The sequence below is a fragment of the Vitis riparia genome, chromosome 16, assembly GCF_004353265.1.
Source record: "Vitis riparia cultivar Riparia Gloire de Montpellier isolate 1030 chromosome 16, EGFV_Vit.rip_1.0, whole genome shotgun sequence".
Lineage (NCBI taxonomy): Eukaryota > Viridiplantae > Streptophyta > Magnoliopsida > Vitales > Vitaceae > Vitis > Vitis riparia.
In genome coordinates, this window is record NC_048446.1 from 17,836,932 (window position 1) to 17,849,053 (window position 12,122).

Consider the following 12,122-nt stretch of genomic DNA (forward strand, 5'->3'; position numbering starts at 1 on the left):
TTATTTTCCTTGAGTGAAATTAAGGCCACTGCATTGAATTAATTTCTACATATCAAGATGATCAATTCAAAAAGAAAACAAGCGAACTTTGGTCTAAAATTTCTATATAGCTGCATTGACCTTATACTTGATATATTCAAACCATTGAAATTTTGATATCAATACGGTATGACCATGTCCAGGCTTTACCTGCTCTACACCAAATACAAGAAAGTTCGAATGCAAGATAAATCTGTTTGATAGATGAACATGCAGATCATGATTATGTGAATGTGAAAATGAAGCTTTCTTCACAAACAAGCCCCATGGCAGATCGTTGTATCGTATTTTGTTGTTGTAAATCCTAAGGTTTCAGCTATTTTATGAACTCGTAACTGAAGTTCTCTGTAAGGATTAAGCTGCCCCATAATAGAATAACAGCAACAACTACAATGAGGGTGATAGCTGTCCATTTCAAAGCAATGACCTGCATAAAAAGAAAAAGAAAATAGCTGAAGAATTGTGGGAAGGACAGAAGAAAATTTATGTCCATTTTCTAGGCCTACACATACGCACCTTAAGAAATGGTGAACTCCATATTGGTGAAACTGTTCGTGGAGTCACAGACATTCTTTCTGAGATTTCTGATCATTTTCCGAAAAAATTTACGGATTTTTTGCATACTCAAAAATTAACAAGCAAAATCAACAGAAGCATACCCAGCATTGGAGATGGAACTCACCTGATTTTGGTCCTTTTTGTATGATTTCAGACATGTGTTTTGCAATGATATCAAGATCTTGTCCACGATTAGCATTTAGCTTCGACAGATTGGCCTGCGTTCTTGTATCTATATATTGCTTTCTAATATTCCCAATAATGCCATCTGCAAGCCAAAGCAGCCACACCAAAAAATTCAACCTCTCAGAAGCATTTTTATTCAGCTGCCATGAAGATGAAGGACAATAGAGGAATATGGAATTCTCTTCTTTTTTATCTTTTTAATTCATTTTCTCAGCAGCCAAACATTACAAGTGAATGCAAGAGATCAATGTCATAGTTACTGGAGATTACCAAATCTAACAAAGCTGTATGGTTTTGTAATTTTCTCCATGAGGCCAATATCAAACTTCTCAAACTCCTTTTGCAAATCTTGCAGATAGTGGAAAGCTAGTTTTCTTGGATATGAAGAATCGCATAATGTGATGAAGCAATGTCCATTCTCAACCAAGTAGCTTAATACCAATTAAACAAGTAAAAGAAAAAAAAAAATATATATATATATAAACATTTGAAGGCATAAATCAGTGAGAAAATTGAATTACTATCTATTGGAGAGTAATGGAAAAGTATATAAAAAAAAAAAAGGGTTACTTGAAACAATGGTAATGATCAATGTGGATGGTCATCTTTGAAGGTGACAAGGCTCCTCTTGAGATTTCTTTGAGGATGAACTCTGCTTGTTGCTTGTAACATAAGAAATTCTCATTCTCCTCATCATTTTGGTACCTAAGACCTTGAGCTAGAGGAAGCCCATCGCTTACCCTTCCAACTATTGTTAGCTTAACCATTCCAAAATGGACAAAATCAATGGCTATCAAGTAGGGTTTTTGGTGGGTTGAGAGTTTGAAAGGGAAAGGCCTTTATAGGGAAAAAGTGAGGGAACTTGGAGATGAAGTTATTCCTTGGGTGTGCAAAAGAGAACGTGGGTGGGGAAGAAAACCCCTAAATTGTTAAGAAGGTGGCAAAATTAGTTAAGGCACTAGATCAGAGAGCTTCCATTTCCTTTCTCCTTTACTTTTTCATCTCCTGCTTTTACCTTGTTCAGGTTTGTCTGCGAAAGTATCATTCAGGAAGGTAAATAATTGATTTTTGAAAATGACATGTCAAATGGCTTCTTCAATACATTCAATAGCATATTTATATATAAACATGTGCACAATAAAATGAAAGATATTTTATTCATTCTATCTTCAAGGAAAAGCACCCTAACATTTCCATGTTTATATATTATTTTAAACTCATTTTATTTAATATATTTATTCAAGATAAAGATTAAATGATTTAAAAATACATCAATTTCTAATTAATTTTAAATATATTTGATTTTTTTCTTATTTTTTATATTACAGTCAAGTAAGAAAAAATAATTTTTCCTAACACATTTTTCTTTCCTTAATACTTTTTAGGAATCAAACATGATCAAATGATCAAAAAATGAATGAAACTGAAAACCTAAAAAAATTAGATAATTAAATTGTTAGAAAATCTCGAACAAACCATTTACCATTACTTAACAAAAGGAGCATGAGTCTCTTCAAAAAACAATTTTTTTTTCTCTTAGTACCAATTAAATACTAAACTAGTTCCCACTAATATTTGAATACTAATATTAAAAGAAATTTCAAATTGGTTTCTCATTTCCATAAATGGTATAATTGAGAATATACAAGTGCATATTTTGATAGAATTTAATGGAGTGAGATGTTTTTTCCTTTCTTTTCCATTTGATGCAGCTTAATTAAAACTAGTTTCAAAAATTACATTTTTCTATACTATCAAAGAAGATTTTATTTAAAAAAATAATAATTTAATAAAAAAGAAAAAAGAAAAAACCCCTTTTTCTATAGAAAAATATATTTAAGATGTCTTGCTGGTAGGAAATAGTAGCATGAAAGGAAAGTACTCATCCATGTTATAAATGGAGCATTTAAAGAATGGACACCTTGCACATCCTTTTCATTTTACTTCTTTAGTTCTATTAAAAGGAGCATTAATTTCTGAAGAGTTTCAATTCTCTAGTAAGCTCATAAAAAGCATCCTCCAATACGTGGATAATACATATTGCAAGATGTGTAAATTCATATTTTCTTATAGCCATAAAGACATGAAGAAACTATTCATATTAATACATAGCTTACACTCATTTGAATGATATATTCATAACCAAAAGCAAATGGGAAAAAAAATTATTGATATGTTTTTTAGCATAAGGTTCGAATTTTGATCACGAGAAAAAAAATTATTAAATTTGATTATTCATTAATTAAATGTATGTTAGGAAGATCGACCATAATGCAAAACCACTCTTTTATCAGAAAAAAAAAAAAGAAGGAACCATTTTTTTTTAAAGATAAATCTTGTATCTTTACATTGAAGAATTTCAGTTTAGGAAGAGCTCTTGGATTAGAGAAAATACCTTCAAGCTTAAGAAGAAGCTAAAGAGAGTGGACATAGGCAATTATAAAACCATTATAAAATCGTTGTACGCACTTTCTTTAATTTAATTATCTCTTACTCGCAACTTATTTAAAATGTTGCACTAAATTGATATTAAGCTCTAATTTTATCAACTATTCAATCTTGTGCAAGAATTGACCGACACCTGACTCACTTCCCTTCTTGGGTGTAAAGCTAGGTTATGTTAGCTAAACTTTACAATTAGCATTACATTAAGATGAAAATTTATTAAATCTTATTTAATCAATTTCTTATATTTATGACCTATTATCCACTACATACAAAAACTATCAACCTCTCAAAATTACCTCTATCACTCGAGAATCTAAAATTCACTTATTATGTTATCAACTGATACACTCTATTATACAATAAAAGCGTATATTAAATTCCACTAAAAAAATATCAAATGTCATTATTTTACTTTTCATATATAAAATATGAGATGTTCTTTCATAATTACGTCCTTGAAAATAAGTGGCGAGAGTATATATATATATATATTCCTACCCTGTTACAGAACCAAACATCATCATATGATAAGATGAAAAAAAAAATCCTATCTAAGCCAAGCTTTTATCCAGTCAACTAACTCTTTAATATGGCAGACATTTGAGGAAAAGTGTTATAAATGAAGTATTTAAAAAATGGATGTACATGAGGTTACGACACTTTTCAATTCACTTCATTTATTATTATTAAAAGAAGCATGAACTTCTTAGACTTTCAATTCTAATATCTTTGTTGTTTATTCCATTAATGGGCCCATATCAATTCCTCCCGATGTACATCTCCCAATAACGAATTTACTACATGGCCCATTACCAGCTCAGTGTTGAAGTGGGTTCAATTTCTACTAATGGGCCTTCCCACCTATGTGGGTCCAATTCCTCCCGGTGTACATCTCCCAATAACGAATCAATGGGCTTGCCCAAAATGTCTATGGGCCCCCAAATTCAACCTTCATTTCTCTAGAGATTCCTTCCCCTTGACTTTTAATAGGCTGGCCGTACAGCCAAATTGATTTTCATTAACTGGGCTTTACCTATATCGACATTCAATAAGGAAGTACTGGGCTTCCCCCATTTGTCTATTGTGCCCACCAATTTTTTCAACTCGCAAAAATGGTAAAAAAAAAAAAAAAAAAAAAAACACTGACCCACCTGTTAATGAGACAGTAAAATTTTAAAATATTTTCAGTTTACAATAAATCAAAATACTTGAACTATGATGATAATATTTAATCTTGTCAGTTGAAATAGCCATCCACATTTCTATTCCAAAACAACATACAAAAACTAGAGTCCATCTTTTTATCACCTTTTATTTTATTTAAAATAAATAAATAAATAAAATAAAATAATTACTTAAAATAAATAAATTTATAATTAATATCATAAATAAATAATCATTTAAAAATAAAATAAAATTTTTTATAAAGTACAAGTCTCATGGTCAAGTCAAAATATAGGTTAACAATAATATTAAAATATAATATTGATTATATTTAGGTTATGTTTGGTTTTAAAAAAATATTTTAAAAAATTAAAATGGGTTAAAAATTATTTTAAAACACAAACTCTTAAAGCGGAAGTACAATATGGTTGGGTGGCACCGAAAATTGAAAGAAAGAAGACAAAATGGAACTCAGAATAAGTAAATAAGAAGAGCTCAGAGGTGAATGATGGTACGATATTAATTAAAAAGGTGCAGTAAATACTATTATTATTTTATTATGGTATCTGAAACAGTGCTTTTACTAGTTTGTACATATTTCTATTTAAATTCACCAAACTTTTAATGCTTCTAAAACCTCATTCACTAATTCTTCTTAATAACTGTCTCCCCACATCTCACTATATTAAATCCCTACATCCCAAAATATTTCTAATTTTCAGCCTTATAATATATTTTTGAAAATAATTATGAATAAAACTTTATTTAAAAACCAATTTTTTTCAAAAAATTATTTTTTATTAAAAATTTACGGACTATATTTTCTGATAAAAGTTCAAAGAAAGCTTAAGAGTGTCTGATAATTGTTTTATTTATAAAAAATAATTTTTTTAAAGTCTTACTAGGTGCTTTTTAAAATGTATTTTAATTATTTTGAATCTTTTTATTTATTTAATTTTAAAAATATAAAAAATAAATCAAGAATATTTTAAATTTTTAATAAATTTTTATTTTTAAAAATATAATTTACGAGGAAAAGGAAAAGGAAAAGGAAAAGGACCTTTTGGGAATAATAAAAGTAGTGTCGTCGTAATACTAAGTTAGACGTCACGTTGACGAGATATCTGTGTCCCAATCGGGAGGAACACTACGTTAACTGCTGGTTTCACACATGTTTCACCCTACTCCACATCTATAGGACACCTCATCACCAAAACATTTTTTTTTTACTTTTTATTTTTATTTTTAGGGAGGTTGGATGAAATAATTACTAAGAAGGTCACTAGTCTCAATGATTTTTAGAGGACAATTTTACCCGGCCCATACATGATAATAAGTACATGTAATCAACAGTACATTTCTAAGGTCTGAACAAATTATTGTTCACTTTTTAACAATCAAGTGACTGTTTAAAATTTTGCTATTTTTTCTTTTTCTTTTTCAAAAAAAAAATTTGAGATTTTTTAATGAACCTTGTAAAAAAAATAATTTTCAATATCTCATAAATAAAAATCATATTCTAAGGTTATTATATCGTTTTATATATGAAACATACAATTAAAACATTTGTTACCATAATAGAATGAATAATTATTTTTTACGAGTACTCATCAATTAAATAATATATAAATATTCAATTAACTAACACACAACTATTAAATGAAATAACACATAATGATTCATTGGATAATATAGCAACTGAAAAAATTAAACAAAAATAAATTAAATTATCTTGTAATATATTGTTATGATAGTATATTCGTATTATAAATATAATGTATTTATATCGTACCTATATTTCATTACAAAAGTAATAATTCTAAAAATGTTTATTCATACCCAATTGGTATTAACACATCGTATCAATATATTAACAACATTCATCTAATGCATTGAAATTATTTAATAATTTATATATATATATTAAAAAAAAAAACTACAAGTCTTGTGAATTCAAATTAGTGTTTTATTTTGTTTAAGAAATTATTTATGATATAAGTATATTATGAAATATGGTATCATCATACAAAATTATCATTTTTATAAAAAATTTCAAAATTTTACTAAGTAGGTTTTATTGTAATATATTGTAATGTAAGTGTATTTATATTGTAATTATAACATATTTTTGTTATACCTGTATTTTATAATAAAAGTAATAATCTTGAAGATTACTTTTTATACTTCATTAATATTCAACATATTAAATGTATTAACAACATCCACTCAATGCATTGAGAAAAAAAATTATATATGAAAATTAAGAAAAAAAAGATTATGCAAAGGGAAAAAAATCATATAAAATTTTAAAAAAAATATTCTAAAAAATAAAAAATGATTAAATATCCTTTATCATTTTCTTACTCTTTTTAGATAATCTAAATAAAAAAATTAAACATTTTATCTTCTTTGAATTTAATACAAAAACATAATTTATCAATTTAAAATTATATATATCATCTTTTTATTATATAATTATAATACTTATTTTTTTCTTAATAAAATTAAAATTAGAATAAAAAAGTAAAAAAACAATAAATGATATTTTGAAAATATTTTTTATAAGTATTTTTGTTTTAAATAGTAAATTTAAATAACAAATTATATATAATTGTTAGGGTTAAACTTAAAATTTTGATTAAAAATTTAAACGTTAATAATTACAATAAATATGGGACCCACACACCAACATGTATTAACAAATCATGTGAAGTGCTTTAAATATTTTGAATTTTAAAAGTTTTAATTGAAGAGCAATTTTAATATTTAAGTTTATTAAAGTGGTCCCCTAAAATTATTAGAAGATGTCACCCTTTTCGATAATTTTTTCAGCCCACTCGATGAGTAATTATTTCAGCCCACCTCACCGCATGGGCTAATTCTCCCTCTTTTTTTTTTTTTTTTTTTTTTTTCAAAATTAATTAATATATAGTTATAATTATCTCGATTCACTGCCTTTTTTTTAATACAAAAGTACTCGTCCAATTCTGAAGTGGTTCATTAATTGATTAGTTGCAAGTTGAGGCACTAAATTTGAAATTTTATTAATTACTTCCTCCCTATTTATGGCGAAAATTTTGAAGAAAATACAGTGGAAATTAAAAAGAAAAAAATATATTTACATTTATTCTTTTCTTTTTTATTTAAAAATTCAATAGCTTATATATATATATATATATATATATATATATATATATATATATATATATATATTATTTACTAATTTTAATCATAATTAATTTTGTTTCATATAACTAATACCTTGTTACTGAAGTTTTTTGGAATACTTATTGTATGTACAAATTTCATAAAAGCCTTGTAATAGAAGTAAAAAAAATAGGAAATATAATCGCAAATACAATTTTTTTCTTATTAAAATTAAATAATTATGGGAATACAATTTTTACTGCAATATTTTTTTTACAAAGAATATTTTCCTTTAACTCTTTCACCTTGATCATAACTTGAAATAAGATGAAAATAGTTTTTTAGATTTCGAAAATCAATCGAGGATCATGAGTAACTTGTTCTCGGATGAACACGTTGGAAGTTTCATTAATTGATTAGTTGCAAGTTTAGCCATTAAATTTGAAATATGATTAATTACTTCCTCCAAAAAATATATATTTACCTATTTCTTAAAACCCATCTTATTTATTTATTTTATATAAAGAGTAAATAATTTTAAAATATATAAATTATTTACTAATTTTAATTATAATTTTTTTCATATTTTTTCATAATATATACACAAAAAAAAAAAATTATTCTCTTTCATTAATTTTTCTCTTTTATTAATACTTGTAGAGAACAAGCATAACTTGCAGGAAAACAATACTCCACTCTTTCTATTTTTATTGCCTAATAAGTGTTTAGTGGACCAAGCTTATAAATTAAGTTACCTCCATGTATTAGATGCCAATAAGAAAATAAATGGACTCCATGTTCATGTAAAATTCCTTAGCAACCTCTTTGACTTGGAGCAAATTCTTTATCCTAAGTTTTTTCTTCCTATAAATGAAAAAAAATAAATATTAAAGATTTCTTATACTCATGATCATCCACAAATTAAGATTGTCTTTAAGTTATTTATTTGATGTTGTTTGAAAAGTGTTTCTCAAAACAGTTCTGAAAAATGACTTTTGAAAATGGTGTTATAATAAAATTAGTATACAAATATTAAATTTCTATATTTTTTAAATGTATTATAAAAATAAGTGTTTTATTTTTAATTATATTCTATATCTATATAATTATTTTTTAAATTAGGACAAAATAAGTGAAAACAATTTAAAAAATATTTTTAAAAATTATTATATTTTTAATTTTAATAATAAGAATTTATTTTTATTTTTAATAACAAAAGATTGTTTTACAATAATCAAATACAGTTGTTTTTTCATAAAAAAAATAAAAATTGTTCCAAAAAATAATTATCAAATTAAGACAAAATCTAAATTATTAAGAAATAAAAGTAAATAATCTCATTTGTTGGAATATAATTTATTATTTTAACTTTATATGATATATAAATAAATAAAATAAAAACAATAATCACCCTCAATACCATTTTCAATTTAATTCAAATTTAGTATTTGAAAAAAAAGAAAAAAAAATGCACCATAATCGGTAAAGTTTGAAGGAACCCCATTAACTGGAAATTGCGGTGAAGTCTGCTGTAAGACTAACAATTTAAGTTTCTTTCATTAATTACGTATTTGCTCACAGAGCGCAGTCAATCTGAGGCAGCAACAGACCTTGAAGACCCCATAAACCCATGATCTCTACATTTACACTTTTCATAAAACCCTAACTTGTTCCTAAAGAAACCCTCATTCCACTCCTTAATCCCATAGGAGTAGGACGATCGATGCTTATCCTCTTGTCTGCTTCCCCATAACCCAGAAAATTCAGAAAGAAAAATGCTTAATCAAAAGTATTTTATAGCTTATGCATATATAGATATATAGATGTATTTTCCCCGTAAACAAACGGAAACAAGGCGTTCCAGTTCTAGTTCTACTTCCACCGACTCATCTTTCGCCATCTCTGGTGTTCATCACTGCTTTGAAACCATGCAGTCCGAAAGTACAATTGATGAAGTAAATGCAAGCCAGAGCCCTGGTCTTCAGTAATAGCTTCGACTTGTGCACATTTGAGATCAGAAGCATTTACATCTTCCATATTCCAGTATTCCACTGATCTGTCTTATTAATCGATTCGCCGCTCAATTCTTACGCTTCTCTCTCTTTCTCTCTTTTCTTCTTCTTCTCTGGGTCTAAAGCTCTTCATGGGTGGGTCGTTTATGGTGACCGTGTGAATGAGGAAAGGGCAAAATGGGAAGAAAACCTTGCTGCGACAAGCATGGAGTGAAGAGAGGAGCTTGGACTCCCGAGGAAGATGAGATCTTGATTGATTACATAAAAAAAAACGGTCATGGAAGATGGCGGTCTCTCCCCAAGCACGCAGGTTTTTCTTTCTTTCTTTCTTTCTTTCTTTTTTCTTTCACGTTGTTTACTAGCTCTGTTTGGTTGGTGAGAAAAGGGAGGCAAAATGTAAAATTTATGAAGCTCAGCCAAATGAAGGTTTTCAACCTCTTTCTCGTGTTTTAAGCAAGGTTTTCGGTTTTCCCAGTATTGTGTAGTAGCCAAGAAAATAGAGGAAAGAAAAAGAAAACAAAACGAATTTTTTCGTGAAGCTCAGCTAGTTAGTGAAGGTTTTTGCTTTGTCCTTTTACATTCAAACACTTTGTTTAATTCTTTGTACTTCAGTAGTCGGTGACCAAATCTTCAACTTGCTTTTATTGCTTTCCGAAAGCGAAGTTTTTGCTTCAAAAAGCAAGAAAAGCAAGTTGATACTCTTAAGAACAAAAAGGTTTGTGAGGAGTGAGGACAGAGATCGTGTTTTAAGGGTTCTGATACGGTGAAAGCAGCCAAAAAAAAAAAAATGGCGTCGTTTCATCCTTGCATGGTTACCTTGCTGCGACGAAAACGACGTCGTCTGGGTCTTAAATTGAGTTGGTTTCAGGTGCATGCGACTCTCAAGATTTTCAATATTCTCACAACCAACCACTTGTGTTCAGTGAGGATAGACGAACCTTTTTACGGATTCCGACCATCGTCTTGAGTGAGTCATCCCAGGTTTAAGAGTGGTGTTGTTTCACTCCAGACGCCACCAAACCTAAGCTAGATTAATGGTTAAGTCTCTAAAGATTGATCCTTGGCAACTTGTAAATGTTCGACGCCTGGGATTTTATGATTGAAAACTTTGACGATTGAACCACCGTTTAAACTTAGGTCTGCTTCGATGTGGAAAGAGCTGTCGGCTGCGGTGGACGAACTATCTTCGCCCAGACATTAAGCGGGGGCCCTTTACTCCGGAAGAAGAGACTGCCATCATCCAGCTCCACAGCATGCTGGGTAACAGGTAATGCATTTCTTCATTTTTATGTTTTTCATGCTTCTCCCTTGTATTTGCTGAATTTTTCAATCCTTATTTTACTAGATTTGTTCCAGGTATCATGACCAGTAATGTGGAGATCATAGGCCTCTTCACGGTTTTCTTAGTGTCATTTCTTGGATTTATATTTATCCTCTGTTTCTTGGTTCTAAAGGACCCTGTTGATGCTGTCCCATCCTCCTATATTTCGAGGTCGATATGGACCTTCCGCATTTTTTGTTTTCATATGTGAACTGAATGTAGGATATTTCAGGTGGGCTGCGATCGCTTCAAAAATACCTGGTAGAACGGACAATGAGATCAAGAACTTCTGGAACACCCATCTAAAGAAGCGCCTCCTGGGCAGCCACCAAAACCAGCAGACCCAGTGGTCCTCTGTTTTGGAGCCAAGCAATGCGCAATCCAAGTCCCCTTCAACCCGGCACATGGCCCAGTGGGAGAGCGCTAGGGTCGAGGCAGAAGCTCGGCTGTCAATGGAATCGTTACTACTGAGGCCAGCATCAATGAGTAAAAATGACTCTGATTACTTCCTCAGGATATGGAATTCTGAAGTTGGAGACTCATTCAGAAAGACGAATGGACAATATGGAGTAGCATGTCAAAGCCCCATTTCCCCACTGTCCACAAAATTCAGGTCAGGTTCAAGCCTCACAATGCAGAGAGGACCAGCAGGGACCAGCACATCTACATCAACTACCATAACCAGTAAACAAAAAAACATGGAGCCCAAGAGCCACACTGCATATGCACAAGACATGATGACCGGTTCAGACTCCTCAAGCTCTTATGAATTGGGTTATTCTTCAGACATCTCATTCAGACTGCTGCTAGATTTTCAAGGGGACAACGACATGGGATTCCTACAAGGACTTGCTGGATGATCATCATTTGTCCGTCCATGTGTTTTGTGGAGTTCAAGCATATTTTAGTTCCTGGTTTTCCTACTTGTATTCAGCCAAGCAGGTTTCCTCATATTCATCTGTAATGGTCTGTTTGATTGCTAAGAAGAGAAAGGGAAAGAAATGGAAATTTAGGGTAAAAGGTTTAAGTCCTCCTGGTTTTCATTTCATCCTATACTTCTTCCCAGAAATCAAATATGACTCAACAGGAGAAAACATAGGGTAAAAAGAGGAAACAGTTTTTAGGAGGGTAGATAAATACAGCTAGAGATGTATCCCCTACTGTTTTATAATAGTACATATGATATGTTTTCAATAGAATACATGAGGATCTGTACATATTTTTTCCTTTCTTTTCAGTTCCCCACA

General features: G+C 29.5%; 2 protein-coding genes across 3 annotated transcripts; one reads left to right on the top strand and one right to left on the bottom strand.

Annotated features, from left to right (window-relative positions):
• Positions 1–115: 115 nt before the first annotated feature.
• Positions 116–1,698, bottom strand: LOC117934197 (25.3 kDa vesicle transport protein). Of its 2 annotated transcripts, XM_034855837.1 has the most exons (5): positions 1,354–1,698; positions 1,054–1,214; positions 722–865; positions 556–623; positions 116–466 (listed from the first exon to the last, which is right to left on the bottom strand). In XM_034855837.1, the coding sequence occupies exons 1-5, from the start codon at positions 1,548–1,550 to the stop codon at positions 356–358; spliced, it is 681 nt and encodes a 226-aa protein (XP_034711728.1). In that variant the 5' UTR covers positions 1,551–1,698; the 3' UTR covers positions 116–355. The 2 variants fall into 2 exon arrangements, with proteins under 2 accessions (XP_034711728.1, XP_034711729.1); XM_034855838.1 differs by lacking the exon at positions 556–623.
• A 7,486-nt stretch (positions 1,699–9,184) lies between these two features.
• Positions 9,185–12,078, top strand: LOC117933829 (transcription factor MYB17-like). Its single transcript, XM_034855380.1, has 3 exons — positions 9,185–9,864; positions 10,692–10,821; positions 11,108–12,078. Exons 1-3 carry the CDS (start codon positions 9,732–9,734, stop codon positions 11,733–11,735), a joined length of 891 nt encoding a protein of 296 aa, XP_034711271.1. The 5' UTR covers positions 9,185–9,731; the 3' UTR covers positions 11,736–12,078.
• Positions 12,079–12,122: the final 44 nt, after the last annotated feature.